This window comes from Natator depressus, chromosome 24, assembly GCF_965152275.1.
Source record: "Natator depressus isolate rNatDep1 chromosome 24, rNatDep2.hap1, whole genome shotgun sequence".
NCBI lineage: Eukaryota > Metazoa > Chordata > Testudines > Cheloniidae > Natator > Natator depressus.
This window is the reverse complement of record NC_134257.1, coordinates 22,614,593-22,637,272: the sequence shown is the minus strand read 5'-3', so window position 1 is coordinate 22,637,272 and position 22,680 is coordinate 22,614,593. Positions and strand designations below refer to the sequence as shown.

The window sequence follows — 22,680 nt, the reverse complement described above, 5'->3', positions numbered from 1 at the left end:
CAAAACCCCACCACCCCATCTACGCTGCCCCCCAAAATGTAGATGGTGTCTGTGCCCTCGTGCCCCATAACATCACTGCACCCCAAAACCCCATCCCCCTAGCCCCATAACCCTACTGTATCCAACCCCCCAAAACCCACCCCGGCTGCACCCCAAAACCCCATCTCCCAGCCTCATAACCTCACTGCACCCCAAAACCTCATTATTATTCCCAACCGCATAATCCCACTGTGCCCCAAACCCTAACCACCCGCTGCACCCCAAAACTCCATCCCCCAGCCCATAACCCCACTGCACCCCAAACCTTCCCACCCCCCACATCCCTGCTGTACCCCAAAAAACCCTGCACCCCCATATCCATCTCCCTAGCTTCATAACCGCACTGCATCCCAAAACCCTGTGACCCCACCTCCCACATCCCTACTGTAGCCCAAAACCCCTGCACCCCCAAAAACCCCACAACTGCACTGCAACCCAAAACGCCCACATCCCTGCTGCACCCCAAAACCACACTGTACCCCAAAAAACCCACCACCCCGCTGCACCCCCAAACCACATCCCCCAAACTTTAGCCCCTAACCCCCATGTCCCTGTTGCCCAACCCCCCTGCCTCCCATGCCCACGCCCCTGCCCTGGCACTGCCCCCTACCTTGGGGCCCTGGGCGGGGGCCAGCAGGCTCCAGGTCCGGCTGGGGCAGTGTAGGCTGTAAAGTTCGGGGGAGGCTGACACAGTCTCCACGTGGAAACGCTGCCCCCCGAAAACGTAGACTGCGTCTGTGCCCTCGTGGTACACGGCTGAGTGCCCGTACAGACCTGGGGGGGCGGGGACAGCTGCTGAACCCTCACCCTGCTCTGTGCCCACCCTGAAGTCCCAGCTGCCTGCCCACGCTCGCTCTGCATGCCGGGGGGACCTGGGGGGGGGGCGGGGACAGCTGCTGAACCCCTTGTGACGAAGCGGGACTGTTCTTAATGTTTCCCCTGAATATTCTGGGGGTGCCTCAGTTTCCCCTAGGCAGTTCTTAAGTGTCTAGGTGGTGGGATAAGGGTGTCTGATCATTGCAGAGCCCTAGAGGGCAGGTGTGTGGAAGGGTCTGGACACAGAGAATGGCCGACACCCTGTTTCCTGGCCACTGATGGCCTGGGCCCTTCCCCCCTGTGAGGTGAGAGCTAAAGGGTTGCAGAACAAAGGGAATCAGGTGCCCTCCTGGCCCGGGAAAGGGACAAAGCCCAGAGGAGGAGGGGCTGGAGAGAATTTCAGTTTGGGGCTGGCTGGGGACATGGAGTGAAGGGCAGACGGGGTTGTCTGGCTCACTGCCCCCCAGAATGGACCCAGCTGAGGGGTCCTGTTCTCTGCACCTACAAGCTCTGTGTTAGACCATGTTCCTGTCGTCTAATAAACCTTCTGTGTTACTGGCTGGCTGAGAGCCACGTCTGTCTGCGGAGTTGGGGGGCAGGACCCTCTGGCCTCCCCAGGACCCCGCCTGGGCGGATTCGCTGTGGGAAGCACACGGAGGGGCAGAGGAGGCTGAATGCTCCGAGGTCAGAGCCAGGAAGGTGGAGCCGGGGGAGCTGTGTGTCCTGCAGACAGGCTGCTCCCCGAGAGGAGACGGCCCCAGAGTCCTGCCTGGCTTTGTGGGGAGCAGTTCCAGAGCATCGCCCAGGGACCCCGTGACACCCCTCACCCTGCTCTGTCCCCACATTGGGGTCCCAGCTGCCTGCCAACGCTCACTCTCCACGCTGGGGGGTACCTGGGGGGGATTGTACCTGTGGGGGGGGTCCCGGCCGCCGGCCCCGCCTGCCAGCGCTCGCTCTCCACACCGTACTCCAGCAGCTGCTTGTTGAAGCCGTCGGCCGGGGAGTAGCCGCCGATGAGCAGCAGGGAGGTGTCGCGCCGGGGGGTCAGCGTGTGCCCCGCCACGGCCGGGAGCAGGGGATCCTGGGGGAGAGCAGAGCTCAGAGCGGGCCGGCGGCCCCCGGGGGCAGGGGTCACAAGGCACCGAGGTCGATGTGAAGTGTCAGGGGCACTGGGCTCACGGGCAGAGTGAGCAGGAGCCCAGGGCTGGGGTCAGCGTGGGGGCGGGGGTCATGCAGGGGGGTGGGGGGGGTTGGCGCTGGGTCGGTGGGGGGCGGGGGTCATGCGGGGGGGTGGGGGGGGGTTGGCGCTGGGTCGGTGGGGGGCGGGGGCTGCGGGTACCTGCTCCTGTCTCCACTGCAGCGTGGTGAGGTTGAGCACCCAGCAGTCGCTGGTGACGCCGCCGGCCGCCAGCCCCCCCAGCACCACCATGGCCTGGCGGGCCGGCACGTAGGCCGCGGCGTGGAAGTAGCGGGGGCTGGGCCCTGGCCCCCCGTCCTCCGTCCCCGCCAGCATCTGGGTCCAGCGGCGCTCAGGGATGGAGTACCTGTGGGGAGAGACCCAGAGCGAGAGAGTCCCCCGGAGCCGGGGGGGCCAGAGACCCACAGCCCCACCCCCGGAGCTGGGGGCAATGGGGCTCTCCCCACCTCAGAGACCCACGGCTTGCCCCTCCCCTCCAGCCCCACCGTTGGGGGGTAACCGAGGCCTGACAAAGGCCAGTCCAATCAGAAGAGGGTGGGGGCAGCACCCCGGGCTGGGGGTGGAGTCAGGTCAGGAGTTGGGGTGAACCTGTGATCCCAGTGGGAGAAGAGAGGGTCCCATCCGGGGATGGCGGAGCCTGAGGAAGGGGCGGAGCCCAGCAGGTTCAGGGGGAGGAGCCCAGCAGGTCCCTGGGGTGGAGCCCGAGAAAGGGGGCGGAGCCCGGCAGGTCCCAGAGGGGGGAGCCCGAGGAAGGGGGGGGAGCCCGAGGGCTCCCCACTCACCTGTAGACGTTGCCCAGCAGCCCCTGGCGCAGGGACAGGCCCCCGAACATCCAGAGCGTGGCCTCCGGCCCCTCCACCATGGTGTGGCCCAGGCGGTGCAGGAACCGGCTGGCCGTGTCCTGGGACAGACGCACAGAGGCAGGGTCAGTGCCTGGGGGGCTGGGGCTGGGGCCGGGGCCTGCAGGGCCAGCGTTGACTGTGGGGCAGGGGACGGTGTCAGGCAGGAGGCAGTGCCTGGCCAGGAATGGGGTGTGCCCAGGCCAGGCAGGGCTAGGGGGTGCTCGGTGGGGCCGTGGGGGTGGGGCTGGGTAGGGCAGGGGTGCCAGGATGTGGGGTGTCCATCCCGGGCCAGGCAGGGCCATGGGGTGCTCCGTGGGGCCGTGGGGGTGGGGCTGGGTGGGGCAGGGGTGCCAGGATGCGGGGTGTCCATCCCGGGCCAGGCAGGGCTATAGGGTGCCCGGTGGGGCCGTGGGGGTGGGGCTGGGCAGGGCAGGGGTGCCAGGATGCGGGGGGTGTCCATCCCAGGCCAGGCGGGGCAGGCGTGGGGCAGCTGGGCAGTGCCCCTGCCAGGCAGAGTGGGGAGTGCCCGGTGGGGTTGGGGGGATGGGGCGGGGCATGGCGGGGCAAGGGGGTGCATGAGCAGGGGGTGCCCAGGCAGGGCGCGTGGGGGGTGGTTCGGCGAGGTTGGGGGTCCCGGCGGGGGGACTCACGGGCGTCAGCTGGCTGTCGATCAGCGTCTCCCAGATGAGCTTCCCCGGGTCCAGGGGCACCGAACAATCCGCACCCCCGAATCCCTCGCCACAGATGCACAGACCCAGACTCTGGGGGGCAGGAGGGGGAGGGTGAGATGGGCACGGCCCTCACCCTGCCCCCCTTGGCTACTGCCCCCCTAGAGCCTGTGCTGACCCCACCTCCTCCCCCCACATGCCTCAGCACAGATCCTGGGCCAGCCGTGGACTCCAGCCCCACTGTGAACTCGCCCTGGGCCAGTCCCCCAATGGAGCCCCCCAGCCGTTCCCCTTCGCCTCCCACTTCATCCCCCCGCCCCTCCCCCTGTTGTACCCCCTGCCCGTGGCCCCCATAACACTCTCCCTGCCCCTCCCCCAGCTCAGTCCCCTGCCCGCCCCCCACCCCCCGGTCAGTCCCCCTGTCCCAGGCCCCTCCCTTGGCAGCCCCCTGCCCGCCCCATCACTCACCATGTTGCAGACGCCCCGGCCGACGTGGGCAGAGCAGTTCCCGGGGCAGACCCGCAGCTGGCAGTGGGGCCCGGCATAGCCCCCCCGGCACACGCAGCGCCCATCCCGGCACTCCTGGGTGGGCCGGCAGCCAGGCCAGCAGCGATGCACGGCGAAAGTAGCGTTGAACCCTGACGCCTCGCTGGAGTTCGCCTCGTAGTACAGAACCAGCAGCCCTGGGAGGGAGGGGTGTTAGAGCGGTCTGTGCCCCCCACCCGTGCACAGCCAGGGGAGGTGGGGGGGTGTCTCTGTGCCCCCCCACCCCATCTACCCTGCGCGCAGCCGGGAACCAGGAGGGTCTGTTTGGCCCCCCATTATGCAGTTCTCAATGTTTTCTCTGAATACTGTGTGCCTCAGTTTGCCCCGTGTTACTCCAGTACCGAGGTGGGGGGTGTGACAAAGCGGGACTGTTCTTAATGTTTCCTCTGAATAGTGTGGGGGTGCCTCAGTTTCCCCTAGGCAGTTCTTAAGTATCTAGGGGGTGGGATAAGGGTGTATGATCCTTGCAGAGCCCTAGAGGGCAGGTGTGTGCAGGGGTCTGGACACAGACAATGGCCGACACCCTGTTTCCTGGCCACTGATGGCCTGGGCCCTTCCCCCCTGCAAGGTGAGAGCTAAAGGATGGGAGAACAAAGGAATCCGGTGCCCTCCTGGCCGGGGAAAGGGACAAAGCCCAGAGGAGGGGGGGGCTGGAGGGAGTTTCAGTTTGGGGCTGGCTGGGACATGGAGTGAAGGGCAGATGGGGTTGTCTGGCTCACTGCCCCCCAAAATGGACCCAGCTGAGGGGTCCTGTTCTCTGCACCTACAAGCTCTGTGTTAGACCATGTTCCTGTCGTCTAATAAACCTTCTGTTTCACTGGCTGGCTGAGAGTCACGTCTGACTGCGGAGTTGGGGGGCAGGACCCTCTGGCTTCCCCAGGACCCCGCCTGGGCGGACTCGCTGTGGGAAGCGCACGGAGGGGCAGAGGAGGCTGAATGCTCCGAGGTCAGACCCAGGAAGGTGGAAGCTGGGTGAGCTGTGTGTCCTGCAGACAGGCTGCTCCCCGAGAGGAGACTCCCCCAGAGTCCTGCCTGGCTTCGGGGGGAGCAGGTCCCGAGCATCGCCCGGGGACCCCTGGGGGCGGGTGTGGCTGTGACTGGCTGCCTGGGCACAGAGACCGGCCAACACGAGGTAGCCTGGCTCCTAACAGCCGGAGCGTGTCCCAGTGGCATAGCCGGGAGGGGACATCAGGGTGGGCCCTGACTTCGGCGCCCACGGCTCTCGGCCCCGTCCGCGCCCCACGCTGGGCCTGGCTCCCTGAGGCGGCAGCCCGACCTTTCCTGAGGATCTCCTTTGGGGCCGCCAACTCGATCAACTGCCCTCCTCCCAGTGGTGGCTTAGTCACTGGGCCAACGGGGCCCATAGCCAGGGGCCCTGGCCAATTGGGGGGCCCCCAGGAAAATGGGTGCAGAACTGCCGGGTGGGAGCAGTGGGTCGGGGTGCGGGGGCTTGTGGGCCGGCAAGCGCCAGAGCAGGGCCGGAGCAGAGCCGGGGCTGTGGGGCAGGGCTGGACTATAAATGGGTGGGTCGCGGCCCACACAGGCCCACCCAGGGCTACACCCCGTCCCATCTCCTGCAGAGCCAGCTGGGACCCCAGGACACCCCCAACCCCATGCCATGCCCGGAACCCTGGGGGGCCCATGCCCCCCCCACTGAAAGCACCCACCTGATGCGGCCTCCACAGTGAGGGGCTGGGCACGGCCCTGTCCGCAGAAGGCTCCGATGAGGGTCCGGTCGGCCTGGATCTCCCCGGTGTCCAGGAAGGCCGGCAGCCCATCGAAGGCGTAGGCGTAGCTGTGCTGGGGGGCAGGTGGAGATGGGACCCCTGGTATGGCTGCTCCCCTCCAGCACCCCCCACAGCACCTGGCCCACGCCCTGGTCCCCCGCCCCATGGCCCAGGCCCTGCTCCCCCAATGACAGCAGCCCCCGCAGGGCCTGAACCCTGGTACCCCCCAGACCCGCCATAGCACCCGACTTGGACCCCACTCTGCCCCCCCATGGTAAGATCCTGCTCTGCCGCCCAGTGCTGCCTTCCCCACAGCATCCAGCACAGACCCTGCTCCCCACAACGGCCCCCAGCACCTGATCCAAGCCCCCCCAGCCCACCCCACTCACCATGCAGGGGGTGCTGAGGTCGGGCTGCAGGGTCAGGCTGATGGCGGGGCAGGGTTGGGCGGGCAGGCAGGGCTCCAGGCCGGGTGAAACCGACAGCACCCACAGGCAGTGGGCCAGGTCCCCGGGCACCCCACCTGCCCGCCGGGAGCCCAGGGACCCCAAACCTGAGAGGTTGGCCAGCAGCGAGCGCCCCTCACACGCCCGGTAGCAGGTGCCCATGTTCCTGGGGGAGAGAGAGAGCATCAGCACTGGGAGGGGCCCCCACAGGGGTCCTGCCCCGAACAGGGGGCCTGTGGGTCTGTGGAGGCAGGGACCCCCCATGAGCAAGTGCAGAGGAGTGGGGGGTTCCTTCTCGGGGGAGGAGCAGTGCCACTCCTGGGCGGCGGCGGTAGGGTCTCTGTGGGGCGGGGGGTCTCACCTGGGGTCCCCATAGAACCTGGCAGTGTGGCCCCTTGTGACGAAGTGGGAATGTTCTCAGTGTTCTCTCTGAATACTGTGTGCCTCAGTTTCCCCTAGGCAGTTCTTAAGTGTCTAGGTGGTGGGATCAGGGGGTGTGATTGTTGCAGAGCCCTAGAGGCCCAGTGTGATGGTGTCTGCACAGAGAATGGCCGACACCCTGTCTCCTGGCCACTGATGGCCTGGGCCCCTCCCCTGCAAAGGTGCGAACTGAAGGGGCTGGAGAACAGAGGGACCAGGTGGCCAGAGGAGGGGCAGGAGAGTTTCAGTTTGGAGCTGTCTGGGGAAACGGAGGGAGGCCCAGATGGGGCTCTGGCCTCCCTGCGCCCCAAGACGGACCTGACTGAGGGGTCCTGGTCTCTGCACCTACAAGCTCTGTGTTAGACCATGTTCCTGTCGTCTAATAAACCTCTGTTTTACTGGCTGGCTGAGAGTCACGTCTGACTGCGGAGTTGGGGGGCAGGACCCTCTGGCCCCCCCAGGACCCCACCTGAGCGGACTCGCTGTGGGAAGCGCACGGAGGGGCAGAGGATGCTGAATGCTCTGAGGCCAGACCCAGGAAGGTGGGAGCCGGGGGAGCTGTGTGTCCTGCAGACAGGCTGCTCCCAGAGAGGAGACTTCCCCAGAGTCCTGCCTGGCTATGTAGGGAGCAGTTCCCGAGCATCGCCCGGGGACTCCGTGACACCCCTCCAACGGGGAATGGGGTGTGAGGAAATGATCTTAATGTTTTCTCTGAATATTGTGTGTGCCTCAGTTTCCCCTTGTCACAGAGCCGCAGGCTGGGGGCTCCTGCACGGCTCCGGATGAGGCTCATGCAGGACTCTGGGGCAGGGTCTCCCCACAGGGCACCTGTCACCAGGGCCAGGAGCCAGTCCGGCTTCGGGGCCTCCAGGGTCCGACCTCGGAGTGTTCAGCCCCCTCGTCACCCCAGGACCCCCCACAGCAAGTCCCCCTGGACAGGACCCCTGGGGAGCCTCACGAGCCCCCAGAGGGCCCCCTCCAGCCAGCAGCGACTCCCAGCCAGCGCGTGACTCAGGCGGGTTGTGAGTCGAGGGGAACCCAGCGTAGAACAGAGCTTGTGAGCGCAGGGACCAGGGACCTGCAGCAAAGTCCGTTGTGGGGGGACCCAGAGCCCAGCGCCTTGGGCTCCCCCTGAGTCCCACACAAGAGACAGCCCCGCTTCCAACTGCCTGGCCCCAAACACCTCCGTTGCCCCCCACCCCCCTGGTCTTTGTCCTGCTTCCTGGGCAAAATGTCACCTGGTCACATCCCCCTCCTGGGTCTCAGGTTCCGAGGGGCACTGGCCATCGCCTACTGCCCCCAAGGGTCTCAGCAAGTCACACGCCCTTATTCCCACCACCTAGCCTCTGGTGCAGCACACAGGGAAACTGAGGAATGCATCATATTCATGCAGAACAATCAGACTCACGTAGGCTCACATACAAGGGGAACCCCCACTTCGTCACACCCCATCTATTGCTTTAGTACCTAGATGGGGGGATCAAGGGGTGCGATCGTTGCAGAGACCCCGAGAGGGCAGGTGTGATGCCCACGGGCTGCAGAGACTGGCTGACACTGATGGCAACCGATGGCGTTGGAGAACACAGGCCAGGCCACCGGTTTCCTCAGGAGAGAGGCAAAGTCTGGAGGGGGGAGCTGGGGGCGATGGGCTGGGCTGTGGGAAACGGGTCAGTCTCCTGTTTGGGACTCAGGGGGGAGCCAAGGGCACTGGGCTCTGGATCCCCCACAGACGGACTTTGCTGCGGATCCCTGCGCTCACAAGCTCTGTTCTACGCTGGGTTCCCCATGGCTAATAACCCATCTGTGTCACCCACGGGCTGCAGGGGATAGGGCCCTTTGGGGGCGTGTGAGGCTCCCCAGGGGCCCCGTCCAGGGGGACTCGCTGAGGGGGGTCCCGGGGTAAGCAGGGGGCTGAACGCTCTGAGGTCGGACCCAGCAGGCCCGGAAGCCGAGTAGGCTGCTGGCCCTGGCGGGAGACGGTGCCCCAGAGTCCTGCCTGGCTTCATCCAGAGCCGGGCCAGAGCCCCAAGCCTGGGACCCCGGGACTGGGCAGCTCTGGGGGGGCAGGGATCTGCCCTAGGGTCCCCGTAGTTCCCAGTGGCGCAGCACTCGCAGTGTGGCCCCTCAGCGGGGAGATGGGGTGTTGGGGGGCAGGAAGAAGGGGGGTCTCTGGCAGAGTTGGGGGGCAGAGGGGGCCTCACCTGGGGTCGCCGTAGAACCCGGCAGCACAGCGCTCGCAGTGTGGCCCCTCAGCGGGGGGGGCGCAGTAGCAGGCCCCCGTGGCCCCGTGGCAGTGGCCCAGCTCAGGCAGGCCGTGCCCGTTGCACTCGCACGCCCGGCACCCGACCGGGCTCGTGGCGTCGCCGAAGCTGCCGGGCTGGCAGAGATGGCAGCGCTCGCCGTGGGTCCAGTCTGCGGAGGGGGAGCAGAGTGAGCGGGGGGGAGGGGAGTTGGGGATGTGGAAGGGGCGTAGGGGGAGTGCAGGGCCCAAGCAGGAGGACAGGGCCGTGGGGGAGCATGTGGGGGGCCGCAGGGGGGATGCGGGGGCCATGGGGTTTGCAGGGGGCCACGGGGGGGAGTGCAGTGGCCACGGGAGGCGCAAGGGGGCTATGGGGCCTCAGGGGACTCACCCTGGCACTCATCACACACCCCGGGCCCCCCGGCCTGGCAGCTGCTGTGGAAGTGACAGCCGCAGTCCACGCTGCACCGGGCCCCCCCCGCGCTGCCATTGGCCCCGGTGCCCGGCTCCGACGTCCAGCCCAGCTCACACTCGCATGCGTAGTCGGGGGGGCCGCTGCACCGGCCGTGTCCACACTCCTCGTAGCACCTGGGGAGACGCCAGGGTGGGGGTCGGAACCGGACAGCCAGCGCCCCCCCATGAATCCCAGCCCTCCCCAGAACCCCCCAGCCCTGCACCACCCCTTCCCCCCTTCCCGGACCCCCCCCCACGAGCGCTGCGCCACCCCCTTCTCCAGACCCCCCCCAAATCCCAAGCCCCCTGAGCCCTCCACTGCCCCCCGTGATGCAGCAGGGAGCGAGGTGGACTGACCGGGGAATGCCGTCTAGATGGTGGCCCCAGATCGGGTGGTGCCCAACACCTACCTGACCCTGACAGGGGTGGGCAGGACCCCATTTAAGGTGCCCGTGGCAGGGGTACACCTGAAATGGGGGGCCAAGAAGGGCCCGAAGGATGTGGGGGTACACCACCATTTGCCCACTGAGGTTTTGATGGGAGGGGACCTGCAGGACTGGCCAAGCAACCCCCAGACCGCCCTGGTTGTGACCCATAGCCAGAGCCGGCGAGGGGCACTGCACCTCGACCTTGGGGAGGGTACCACACCGGAGGCGCAGGACCCTACCCTGGTGGGGAGGGAGCGCCGAGGGGCACGGCTCAGAGAGGCGGAGGCCTCAGACCCGGCCAATGAGAGGGAACCGGGCCCCATCCCTTCCCCAGCCGCTGAGTTCCAGGCCGAGTTGAGGAAAGATCCCTCCTTGCAGAAGCTCAGGGACCTGGCCGACCTCAGGGTGGGACGGACCATGAGGAGAGGCTGCCAGGAGAGGTTCCTGTGGGAGAAGGGGTTCCTGTACCGAGAATGGGCTCCCCCAGGGGAAGGGGAGTCCTGTGGGATCAGGAGGCAGCTGGTGGTCCCCCAGAAGTATCGCCGCAAGCTCCTGTCCCTGGCCCATGACATCCCCCTCGCAGGGCACCAGGGAATCCGGCGCACCCGGCAGAGGTTGCTACAGAACTTTTACTGGCCCGGGGTCTTTACCACCGTCCAGCAGTATTGCCGATCCTGTGACCCCTGTCAGAGGGTGGGGAAGGCCCAGGACAAGGGGAAAGTGGCTTTGAGACCTTTGCCCATCATAGAGGAGCCTTTCCAGAAGGTGGCCATGGACATCGTGGGGCCTCTCAGCAAGACGACCCGGTCGGGGAAGAAATACATTCTGGTGGTGGTAGATTTTGCCACCCGCTACCCCAAGGCAGTGCCCTTAGCTTCCATTGAAGCAGACACCGTGGCAGATGCGCTCCTGACCATTTTCAGCCGAGTGGGGTTCCCCAGGGAAGTCTTGACAGACCAAGGCTCCAACTTCATGTCGGCCCTGCTCCGGTGCTTGTGGGAGAAATGTGGGGTCCGGCATGACTGGGCCTCAGCGTATCACCCCCAGTCCAATGGGCTGGTGGAGAGGTTCAACGGGGCGCTAAAGATGATGCTGAAAACCTTTATGAACCAGCACCCGCAGGATTGGGACAAGTACTTACCTCACCTGCTGTTCGCGTACAGGGAGGTGCCCCAGGAGTCTACCGGATTTTCGCCTTTCGAACTGTTATATGGAAGGAGGGTGAGGGGCCCCTGGACCTGATGAGAGACGAGTGGGAGGGGAAGGCCACTCCCGATGGAGAGTCAGTGGTGGAGTATGTCCTGATCTTCCGAGAGAGACTGGCTGAACTCATGGGCCTGGCCAGGGAGAATCTGGCCAGAGCCCAAAGGAAGCAGAAGGTCTGGTATGACCGCACGGCGCGGGCCCGGGCCCGGGCCTACGCCACCGGGGATCAGGTGATGGTTCTCATCCCCGTGAGAAAGAACAAACTACAGGCCGCCTGGGAGGGCCCTTTCAAGGTCGTCAAGCAGCTCAATGAGGTAAACTCTGTGGTGGAGCTGTCGAACCGGGCACACCACCGCCGGGTGTACCATGTGAATATGATGAAGCCATATTATGCCAGGGGGAATGTGGTGTTGGCCGTGTGTGGACAGTGGGAGGAGCAGGGAGATGACCCTTTAGTAGATCTATTCCCTGGGACCAGAGCTGGTTCCCCCCTGGAAACAATTCCCCTCTCGGATCAGCTAACCCCTGCCCAGCAAGCTGAGGTCAGGGGGGTACTGCATCCGTACCGACAGCTGTTTTCCAACCAGCCTGGACGCACTAATCTGACTGTCCACCGGGTGCAGACAGGGTCGCACCCGCCGATAAGATGCTCCCCGTTCCGAGTCACAGGGAAAACTGCTCAGGACCTGGAAAGAGAGGTCCGGGACATGCTGGCTTTGGCGGTGATCCAGCCATCGGCCAGCCCTTGGGCCCCACCGGTGGTGCTGGTCCCCAAAAAGGATGGGTCGGTCCGGTTCTGTGTGGACTATCGGAAGCTCAATGCCATCACTGTATCGGATGCCTACCCCATGCCCAGGCCGGACGAGCTCCTAGACAAGCTGGGAGGAGCTCGGTACCTTACCACCATGGACCTTACAAAGGGCTACTGGCAAGTGCCGCTGGATGCAGATGCCCGGCTGAAATCGGCCTTTATCACCCCTCTGGGGCTCTATGAGTTTCTGACCCTGCCTTTCGGCCTCAAGGGAGCGCCGGCCACCTTCCAGCGCCTGGTGGGCCAGCTCCTGAGGGGGATGGAGAGTTTTGCCGTGGCGTATATTGGTGACATCTGTGTCTTTAGCCAGACCTGGGAGGACCATGTGTCCCAGGTTAGACAACTGCTGGACCGACTCCAGGGGGCTGGGCTGACTGTAAAAGCGGAGAAGTGCAAGGTGGGGATGGCTGATGTATCTTACCTGGGCCATCGGGTGGGGAGCGGCCGCCTAAAGCCGGAACCAGCCAAGGTGGAGGTGATCAGAGACTGGCCCGCTCCCCACACCAAAAAGCAGGTCCAAGCCTTTATTGGGATGGCAGGATACTACCGAAGATTTGTGCCCCACTTTAGCGCCATAGCCACCCCCATCACTGAGCTATGCAAGAAGGGGAAGCCAGACAAGGTGGTCTGGACCGAGCAGTGCCAGGAGGCTTTCCAGGCGCTGAAGGAGGCTCTGGTCAGTGGCCCAGTTCTAGCAAACCCAGACTTTGACAAGCCCTTTGTGGTGTTCAGCGACGCCTCCGACACGGGACTGGGGGCGGTGTTAATGCAGGAGGATGAAAAGGGGGAGAGACACCCCATCGTGTACCTGAGCAAGAAGTTGCTACCCCGGGAGCAACACTACGCGGCCATCGAGAAGGAGTGCCTGGCCATGGTGTGGGCCCTCAAGAAACTAGAGCCCTATCTCTTCGGGCGACACTTCACCGTCTACACCGACCACTCTCCCCTGACCTGGCTGCACCAGATGAAAGGAGCCAACGCCAAGCTCCTGAGGTGGAGCCTGCTCCTGCAGGATTACGACATGGACGTGGTCCACGTGAAGGGAAGTGCCAACCTGATAGCGGATGCGCTGTCCCGGAGAGGGGGCCCCGAACTTCCCCAGGTCACTGGTCAGAGTGACCCCGCTCAGTTCAGTCTCGAAGGGGGGAGAGATGGGACGCAGCAGGGAGCAGGGTGGACTGACCGGGGAATGGCGTCTAGTTCTGCTGGGACTGTCTGCAAGGGGGATGGAGGAGCTGAGGGTGACTCCTCTGGAGTGAGGAGACCTGAGCCTGTAACCGGAGCTGGGCAGGGTTGGACCCAGGTGACGCCTTTCCCCGGGAAAGTGGACAAAGGCTGGAGGAGGAGCTGGGGGGAGGAGGAGTGAGACTGCGGGAGGGGGATTTCGGTTTCAGTTTGGGAGCTGGCTGGGGAAATGCAGGGAACCCCAAGGCTGGGGTCTAAGCTCCCTGCCCCCCAGAAGGACTTGACTGAGGGGTCCTGGTTGTACCCACCAGCTCTGTTTGGGACCGTTCCCATCGTCCAGTAAACCTTCCGTTTTACTGGCTGGGAGTCACGGCGAAGGCCAGACGCCCCCACACTCCGTGACACCCCCACCCCAGCCTCCTCCCAGCCCCCTTTCCCAGCCCCGCCCCCAAATCCCACCCCCCCCACCTTGCACTGCCCCCACCCCAGATCCCCTCCAGCCTTGCACCGCCCCCTCCCCACCCCCCTGAGCCCTGCACCACCCCCGCACCACCCCCCTGAGCCCTGCACTGCCCTCTCCCCAGGCCCTCCCCCCCGCCCCATCTCCCCCCCTCACGTCTGGTTGCAGTGGGTGGTGCCGTCACCGGCGTAGCCGCGCTGGCACCGGCACTCGTAGGCCTCGGGCGTGTTGCGGCAGCTGGCGAAGGGGTGGCAGCGAGCCATGCCCAGCCGGCACTCGTCCACGTCGGGGCACTGCCCGTACGACCAGGCGGCGGGCTGGGCGGGGGGCAGCCCATGGCTCTCCCACAGCGCCACCGAGCAGTTGGGGAAGCCGTCCACGCCGGAGAAATCACCCTGGAGGCACCTGGGGGTGGGGGGAAGCGACGGGGGGGTCACAGCAGAGACAAGCGCAGCAACACCCCCCACCCTGAGCCTGCCAGTCCCTGCCCTGCGGATCGGGCCAGAGCCCCCTAGAGGGGACAGGCCCCGTGCCCCATTCCCTGCCCCCCTGAGCCAGCCAGTCCCTGTCCTGGGGATCGGGCTAGAGCCCCCTAGAGGGGACAGGCCCCGGCCCCATTCCCTGCCCCCCTGAGCCAGCCAGTCCCTGCCCTGGGGCCGGATGGGAGCTGGTGCCCCCAAGAGAGAACGGCCACACCCCCGCCCCTCAGCGTGTTACCTGCCCAGCGTGGGGTTGTCCGTGTTCCCACACCAGCCACACTCGAAGTGCTGCAGACAGTCCCGGCAGGTGTTGAACTGGGCACAGTCCAGGCACTGGGGCACCGAATGGACACTGGGGGCAGGAGACAGATGAGTCAGTCCCCCGCTTGGCTCCACCCCCTCCCAGAGGCAGGAGAGAACCCAGGAGTCCTGGCTCCCAGCCCCCCACTAGGCCCCACCCCCTCCCAGAGGAAGGAGAGAACCCCGGAGTCCCTGCGCCCCTCACCTGTCGTACCAGCCCCGGCAGTCCCCGTATGGGTACTTGGCCAGGTAGGCGGCGAAGAAGAAGCAGCTGCGGGTGGACTGGCACCAGGCGCACTGGCTGGAGTTGGACAGGCACTCGGCGCAAGTGCTCCGCCTGGGGGGTGGGGGGGGGTTACTGCACAGCTCCCCAGAGCCCCCCCGCTGCCCCACCCCCAATGCCCAGCCCCCCCAGGCAGTGCCCACCTCCCTGCCAGGCAGCACCCATGCGGCGCCAGCACCCTGCCCACACGCTGACCCCCCCAGACAGCGCCCACCTCCCCCCCAGACAGCGTCCACCCTGCCCCAGCACCCTGCCCACACTGACACCCCCCCCAGTCCCGGCCCCCCGCGAGGACTCACTGGTGGCACAGCGCAGGGCAGTCTTGGGGGGCGCGGATGGCGTGGGGCTGCCGGCCCCGGCGGCTACAAAGGAGATCCCCCTTCTTGCTACTGTTCACTTGCCACTCACAGAACGGGTCCTGGGGGGACACCAGGAGGGTCAGAGACCCGCCCTGCAGAGCCAGCACCCCAGAGCCCTCCTGTGCCCCCTGTTCACCACTCTTACACGGCCATGGTATGTTCTGCACTAAGCCTGCCTGGGGAGGGATCACTTGGAAACTCATAATGTGCTGAACATCATTGTCCTACTAACACGGGTATAACCACGCGGTGCATGAAGCTGGGTGGTTTTACGGGGTGTTTGTTACTGGAACGTGTTGCTGTCACGGGGTCCCCAGGTGACGCTCTGGAACTGCTCCCCATGAAGCCGGGCAGGACTCTGGGGGAGTCTCCTCTTGGGGAGCAGCCTGTCTGCAGGACACACAGCTCACACGGCTTCCACCTTCCTGGGTCTGACCTCGGAGCATTCAGCCTCCTCTGCCCCTCCGTGTGCTTCCCACAGCCAGTCCGCTCAGGCGGGGTCCTGGGGAAGCCAGAGGGTCCTGCACCCCATCTTCGCAGTCAGACGTGGCTCTCAGCCAGCCAGTAAAACAGAAGGTTTATTAGACGACAGGAACATGGTCTAAAACAGAGCTTGTAGGTGCAGAGAACAGGACCCCTCAGCTGGGTCCATTTTGGGGGGCAGTGAGCCAGACCACCAAGTCTGCCCTTCACTCCATATCCCAGCCAGCCCCAAACTGAAACTCCCTCCAGCCCCTTCTCCTCTGGGCTTTGTCCCTTTCCCGGGCCAGGAGGGCACCTGATTCCTTTGTTCTCCAACCCTTTAGCTCTCACCTTGCAGGGGGGAAGGCCCAGGCCATCAGTGGCCAGGAAACAGGGTGTCGGCCATTCTCTGTGTCCAGACCCCTGCACACACCTGCCCTCTAGGGCTCTGCAATGATCATACACCCTTATCCCACCCCCTAGATACTTAAGAACTGCATAGGGGAAACTGAGGCACCCCCATACTATTCAGAGGAAACTTTAAGAACAGCCCAGCTTTGTCACAGCCTGGGAGGAGCTCTGCCTGCACCTCGGTGCCGGGGGGGGGCACCCTAAGAGGCACCATCACCTCTCCGCCCTCCAGAATAGCAGGACTGGAAGGGACCCCGCGAGGTGTCCAGTCCAGCCCCCCGCACTCATGGCGGGACCAGGTATTATCTAGACCCCCTGATGGGTCTGGGGGAGTCACTGGCTGGGGCTGGCTGGGTTCCCCTCCGCAGGGGCTGCGGGACGTCCCGGGGCCGGAGGAGACATTGGCTGGGTGAGTCTGGGGACTAGATCCCGGTTTGTAACCAACCCTGACGGCTCCGCCCCCTCCCTCGTTACCAGCCCTGCTCAGCTCAGGGATCCCCGCTCAAGCTAACGAGGGTGGGGGAGGGGCACTTTCTTTGCGCCGGCCAGGGCAGGAGACTGGGCCTGGAGGGGGCGCTGTTCCCCAGGCACAGAGTCGGGGGGGGCCCCGGTTCAGCCGTCCATATCGTACCCTAGGGAACATCTCGCCCTCCCCACGCCCCCCAAGACCCCACCCCCGGTGCCCGTCTCACCGCGCTGCAGGCATGGCAGTCCCGGTACTCCTCGCACAGGAAACAGTTGCTGGGAGAGAGGACGAGGCGCACGGAGCCCCCCCCGCATGGCCCCCCGCCCCCCGGCCCCTCCAGCCGGCCGTGGCAGCTGGCGCTGAGCGGGCACCAGCCGCAGCCCTGGTCGGCCAGGCAGGCCAGGCAGGAGGGGTAGGAGTGGCAGGGCCCCGCGCGGAACGGCTCCAGGAAGAAGTACGAGATCTCCTGGGGGGAAAGCGGGAGAGTGAGAACCCGGGGGCCAGCCCCACGCACCCCAGCAGCCCCCAGGGCACCCCCGGCAGCCAGCCCCCCAGGGAACCCCCCAATCAGTCTGCAGCACCCCTCCCTACCCCAGCCAGCCCCTCACCCTTCCCCAACTCACAGCACCCCAATCATCCCTCTGCAGCACCTGGGTACAGGTGAGTACACAGGGGGAGAGGGTCGGGGGTACACACGGGTGTGGGGGGTACACACGGGTGTGGGGGGTACACACTGCCACCAGGCAGAGGGATGGGGGGAGGGTCCAGGGGTTCACATGGTGGGGGTACAAGGGGAGTACACACGGGGGGGGTGTGGGGAACTGGGGGTTACACACGGGAGGGTACCGGGGGTTACTCACGCTGCCGCCCGGCACGCCGGTGCGGTCCCAGATGAGGGTGAGCTCGCTGCTCTGCCCGGTGCCTGAGCTGTTGAGATGCCCCTCGACCTGCACCAGGTATTTGTTGCCCCGCTCGGGGCTGCCGAAGAGCCGCTGGGCGCCCGGGCGCTGCAGGGGGCGCGTCTCCCTCTCCTGCTGCACGGCCCAGCGCCCCACCTCCTCCTGCCACGGGCCAGGAGTCAGGGGCGGGAGCCAGAGCCCCCCGCTAGCGTCCCCCCGACCTACAGAGCCCCAGAGCTCAGCGCCCCCCGCTGACCCCCCACCCCACGGAGCCTCAGCACAGCGCCCCCCGCTGACCGCCCACCCCACAGAGCCCCAGACAGAGCTCAGCGCCTCCCGCTGACCCCCCACCCCACGGAGCCTCAGCTCAGCGCCCCCTGCTGACCCCCCACCCCACGGAGCCCTAGCACAGCGCCCCCTGCTAGCATCCCCCCGACTCACTGAGCTGCAGCACAGAGCTCCCCGCTCCACAGCGCCCCTGGCTGGCCCCTGCCCTACAGCAACCCCCGCTGGTGCCCCCCGCTGACCCCCCACCCCACCGAGCCCCAGCACAGAGCTCCCCGCCCCACAGCGCCCCCCGCTGGTGCCCCCTGCTGACCCCCTGCCTCACTGAGCCCGCAGCACAGTGGCCCCCACTGACCCTCATCCCATAGTGCCCCCCACTGACTCCCTGCCCCACAGCATGCCCCGCTGATCCCTGCTCCTCTGCACACCCTGTTGACTCCCCGCCCCACAGCTCACCCCGGCCCGACCCCTGCAGCACAGACCCCCCAGCACCATGCTGGGGCGGCCCCGGCTCCCCCCTTACCAGCTCGGGGGAGTTGGGGGCGCGGCCCAGCTTGGCGACCACGTGGAGGCGCTGCACACGGGCCCAGATGGAAACGTGGGGGGCTGGGGGGGGCCCGGCCAGCAGCGGGTAGATGAAGCCCTTGTAGACCAGGGAGACGTCCATCTCCGAGCTGGGGCTCAGCGTGATGGTCGTGCTGCGGACGATGGACACCTGGGGGGGCACTGGGGTCAGTCTGCTGCAGCCCCCCTGTGGGGCACCCCCATGCTGCCAGCTGCCCCTCCCCCGCCGGCGCTGCCAGCTTCCCCTGGCAGTGCCTCCTCACCCTCCCCTTCCCCCATGGGGGACCCGGTGCCCGAGCTGCCCCTCCCCTGCTGGCGTTGAGAGCTTCCCCCGGCAGTGCCCCCTCCCCCCACCCCCCCACGGGAACCCACGTGCTGTCAGCTGCCCCTCCCCAGCTAGCGCTGCGAGCTTCCCCCGGCAGTGCCCCCTCACACCCCTATGAGGAACCCTGGTGCCCAAACTGCTCCCCCGGCAGCGCCCCCTTGCCCCCCCCCGCACGGGGAACCCCGATGCCTGAGCTGCCCCCCAACCTTGTCGGGCTGCGAGTCGTTGCGGGGGTGCTGGTAGGTGATGAGGTGCAGGCCGGGCAGGAAGTTGTGACGTCGGCAGCTCTCCAGGGAGGTGATGAACACAGGGCGCGGCCCCCACCAGCCGTAGGTACCCGAGATCTGCCCCACACGGCACCGGTTCTGCTCTGTGGGGGGCAGAGGGAGGCTCACAGGCCCCCGGGAACGCAGCAACCCATCTCTCCCCCAGGAATGCCGCCCTCCTGCCCTGCCCCATCTCCCCCAGCAAATACAGCCCCGAATCCCCTCTGCACAAAATGCAACACCCCCTCCTGGCACCCCCCAGCCCATCCCCCGAGGCAACCCGCCCTCCTAGAGTGATCCCAGAAGAGCCTCAGGTTCGGGGCAGGGAGGAGGGAACCGGGTGAAGGAGAGGGCTGGGGGGAAGGAGAGAGACGGGTGGGGAGGGGAGGGGAGGGGTAGGGTAGGGGGCTGGGGGGAGGAGAGCTGGGTTGGGAGGGGGCTGAGGGGAAGGAGGGGCGGATGGAGAGGGGAGGAGGGCTGGGGGGGGAGGAGGGGGGTGGGACAGGTGTGGCAGGGGCCGAGGGGCACTCACCTGCGACAGGCATGCAGGTCTCATTCTGCACGCACCATCCGAAGGGCCCGGGCGCGTGGGGCAGGGCGGGGGCTTCCCCCCCAAATGCCAGGCAGGACTCACAGTCCACCAGGAGCCGGGCCAGGCCCAGGCAGCCGGTGCTGGGGCACTGAGAGAGAAACAGAGAGAGACGTCAATGGGGGAGCACGGCCAGACCCCCACTGCACCACCCCGCGCCAGGGAGAACCCAGGAGTCCTAGCTCCCAGGCCCCCCTGCTCTAACCCACGAGACCCCACTGCCCTCCCAGAGCCAGGGAGAGAACCCAGGTGTCTGTACCCTACCCCCAGGGGTGTGACGAAGTGGGGGATTTTCTTACTGTTTTGCATGAACACTGTGTGTGCCTCCGTTTCCCTGTGTGTAACAAGGTGGGGGGAGGGGCTTTGTTGTTGCAGGGGACCAGGTGTGACCTCGCTTAGCAGCCAGGACCCCAGACACCGGCCTGGAGATGGGGGACCCAGCGACTGGTGACGGGGAGGCCCAGCCCAGGTTGGGAGCCAGCCGGATCTGGCCAGTGGGGGGACAATGGGCTGAGGAGAGAGGGGCCCGCGGCCCTGACCAGCCAAGTCCTTGCAGGGGGGAACAAAGGAGGGACGAGAGGGGCCCCAGCGGCCTGTTTATCTGGGACCGAAGACAAAGGACAGAGGAGGGGCTGGTGGGGGAGACGATAACAGATGATCAGCTGGAAGGAGGGGGCTGGGCTGGGGACAAGGAGCAGCTGCAGCCCATGGGGACGGGGACAGACCCAGCTGGCCGGGGCTGAGACTGGCCAGGCCCCAGGGCCCCGAGAACTGCCCAGGCTGGGTCCAGACCTTCAATAACCCTCCTGTGTGACACTGACGGGGAGTCCCTGCAGCCAGAGATCGGGGGGCGCTGCTCCCTCTGGGGGTGGGGGCCCCGGGGGCCCAGAGCGAGGGGACTCCCTGAGGGGGCCCTGGCAGAGCCAGGCTGCTCGGGGCTCAGAGGTGCGGTGCCAGTGGGCGGGGGGCTGCAGAGCCGGGGGGTCACTCACGTTGCTGGGGGGCGCAGGGCTCTGGCAGGCGTCCAGGCACCAGGAGCACTCGGGGTCCTTCCCGCAGGTGCTGCTCTCCGAGTACATGGAGCAGTAATCCAGGTGGTACTGGGGAGGGGAGGGGGCAGGGCAGTGAGGGAGGGGCTGCCCCCCAACAGCTCCCCCGACCCTCAGCCAGGGACCCCCACCCCTCTCCTCCCCCACTAGCCAGAGACCCCCCGACCCCTCCTCCCCCACCAGCCAGAGACCCTCCCCAACTACCCGCGTGAGAGCCCCCTGGCCACCTCCCCACATAGAGGCAGCAATAGCCCCGGTGGGAGGGGGCGAGGGGGAGTTAATGGCCCCCCAGACAGCTCCCCTGCAAGCCAGAGCCTCCTCGTCCCCCAACCAGAACCCAAAGCCCCCAAGCCAGATCCCCTCCACACCATGGGCCAGAAAAGGGCGGGGGGGGGGGGGGGGGTTGCTGTTCTGCTCCCGTGAGATCCCAGGCGCGGAGGGGAAGCCAGGGATCCTGGGGGGCAGCAGGGGCTGGGGGGCCTGGCAGAGGTTAGGGTCCCTGTGGCAAAGGCTCAGGATGGAGGGGGCGCTGGGGGGGTGGCGGGGCCCCGGGGGTCACTTACGTTCTGGGCGGGCACCTGGAAGACGAAGGTAGGCACCTTGTAGGCCACGAGGTCCCCGCGGGGGGCCCCACTGAACCCCCCAGCCACCAGCAGCACATTGTCCTGCAGCACGGCCGCCACGTGGGAATAGCGCCCCCCGGCCGCCCGCCCGGCCCGCTCTGCCGAGAGGGGAGCATCAGCCCGGCACCGAGACCCACTGGCCCCCCGCCCGGCCCGCTCTGCTGAGAGGGGAGCTCAGCCCGGTGCCGAGACCCACTGGCCCCCCGCCCGGCCCGCTCTGCTGAGAGGGGAGCTCAGCCCGGTGCCGAGACCCACTGGCCCCCCGCCCGCCCCGCTCTGCCGAGAGGGGAGCATCAGCCCGGCGCCGAGACCCACTCGCCCCCCGGAGCGCACCCCCAGTCCCCCCCTCCGCCAGGGCTCCCCCGCCCACTCGCCAGCACCTAGAGAGCCGCCCATGCCCCCCCTTCCCTCCATCTCACCCTTACCCTGCCCGCCAGGGCTCCCCCCAACAACCACCAGCCGCTGGGGAGTCCCCTGCCCCCTCCATCTACTGCGGCTCCCACCGCCCGCCAGCCACGGGGGAGTTGCCCATGCCCCCCCTTCCCTCCATCTACTGGGGCATCCCCTCACCCTGCCCACCAGGGCTCCCCCCCACGACCACCAGCCACTGGGGCAGCCCCCCCACTCTCACCCCTGCTCCCCCATCCCCTCTCCCCCCACACCCTGGGAGCCCCCCGCCTCTCTTGCTCCCTTGGGTACCTGAGCCCTGGCACTGCCCCGCGCCCCCCAAGCCCCTCACCGTGGGGCAGGCTCTGCGCCAGCGCCCGGCCGGGCACCCACTGGTGGCAGCCCAGGTGGTAGAAGAAAAGTTCGTCCTCGTAGCACTTCTCCTCGTGGTAGTGAATGTGCACGTTGCCCCCTGCGGGCAAGAGGAGGTCAGACCGGGGGGGGGGGGGGTCAGGCGGGCGTCAGACCAGCGGGGGGGAAACATCACAGCCACGGGAGGTGGGGGTCAGACCCGGGGGTGTTAATTCTCACTCACCACAGACCCACATGGGGGGGCTGATGATGGAGGAGGGGACAGAATGGGGGCATGGGGAGGTTCTGGGGCGGGGTTAGTGGGGGTCTCGGGGGGGCGAGCACATAGGTGCCAATGATGGGTAAGCATAAGGGGGTGTCACTCAGCGTACGCTGCCATCTGGGCCCGGTGACATGGGGGCGGTTGAAGGGGGTCCCCAGCCCCTGTGGGGGGGGTCACCATGGGAGAGTCCCTGTGGGGGTGGTGGGGGGTGGAAGGTCAGAGGGGGTCCCCGTGAGGAGTCGGGGGGTCCACACGAAGAGTCAGGGGTTCCTGGCGGGGGGAAGTCCAGGGGGGTCCCGGTGGGGGGGGTCCCGGTGGGGGGGGGTCAGAGGCGGGTCCTGTGGGGGGTCCCTGCGAGGAGTGAGGGGGGTCCTGGCACGGGGGGGCCCGAGGGGGATCCCAGCGGGGGGCTCGGGGAGGTCCGAGGGGGGTCCCGGGCGCTCACCGTACACCACCATGTAGCTGCCCAGCACGCTGGCGCTGTGGAAGACGCGCTCGCGGGGGCCGTGCTGGGGGTCGCGCCCCCTCAAGGTGCTCCAGTGCCGCCGGTCCACGTGGAACAGGTCCGTGCTGTTCACCCGCATGCTGAACCTGGGGGGGAGGTGTCAGCCGGGGAGCATGACCCCCCGGTCCCCCCTCAGCCCTCAGCCACACCCCCCCAACGCACCCAGGCACACACCTGCCACGCTCCCAGCCACGCCCCCAGCCCCCCACGGCCCTCAGCCACTCCCCCCACAACACCCCCAACCCCTCCCTGGGCACCCCATCCCCAGCCACACACCCCCAGCCCCTCCCTGGGCCCCCCAGCCCAGCCC

General features: G+C 67.1%; 1 protein-coding gene across 1 annotated transcript in view; it reads right to left on the bottom strand.

Annotated features, from left to right (window-relative positions):
* MEGF8 (multiple EGF like domains 8) overlaps positions 1 to 22,680 on the bottom strand; it is a 51,643-nt gene that overhangs the window by 15,661 nt on the left and 13,302 nt on the right. Inside the window, 23 exon segments of the mRNA XM_074939139.1 lie at positions 650 to 813; positions 1,765 to 1,936; positions 2,195 to 2,399; positions 2,836 to 2,954; positions 3,546 to 3,656; positions 4,032 to 4,246; positions 5,777 to 5,909; positions 6,226 to 6,448; positions 8,904 to 9,114; positions 9,333 to 9,529; positions 13,641 to 13,889; positions 14,202 to 14,315; positions 14,469 to 14,600; positions 14,846 to 14,964; positions 16,471 to 16,710; positions 17,105 to 17,305; positions 17,952 to 18,143; positions 18,524 to 18,687; positions 19,116 to 19,263; positions 20,165 to 20,272; positions 20,785 to 20,942; positions 21,584 to 21,703; positions 22,311 to 22,456. Coding sequence (XP_074795240.1) covers positions 650 to 813; positions 1,765 to 1,936; positions 2,195 to 2,399; positions 2,836 to 2,954; positions 3,546 to 3,656; positions 4,032 to 4,246; positions 5,777 to 5,909; positions 6,226 to 6,448; positions 8,904 to 9,114; positions 9,333 to 9,529; positions 13,641 to 13,889; positions 14,202 to 14,315; positions 14,469 to 14,600; positions 14,846 to 14,964; positions 16,471 to 16,710; positions 17,105 to 17,305; positions 17,952 to 18,143; positions 18,524 to 18,687; positions 19,116 to 19,263; positions 20,165 to 20,272; positions 20,785 to 20,942; positions 21,584 to 21,703; positions 22,311 to 22,456 — 3,841 coding nt within the window.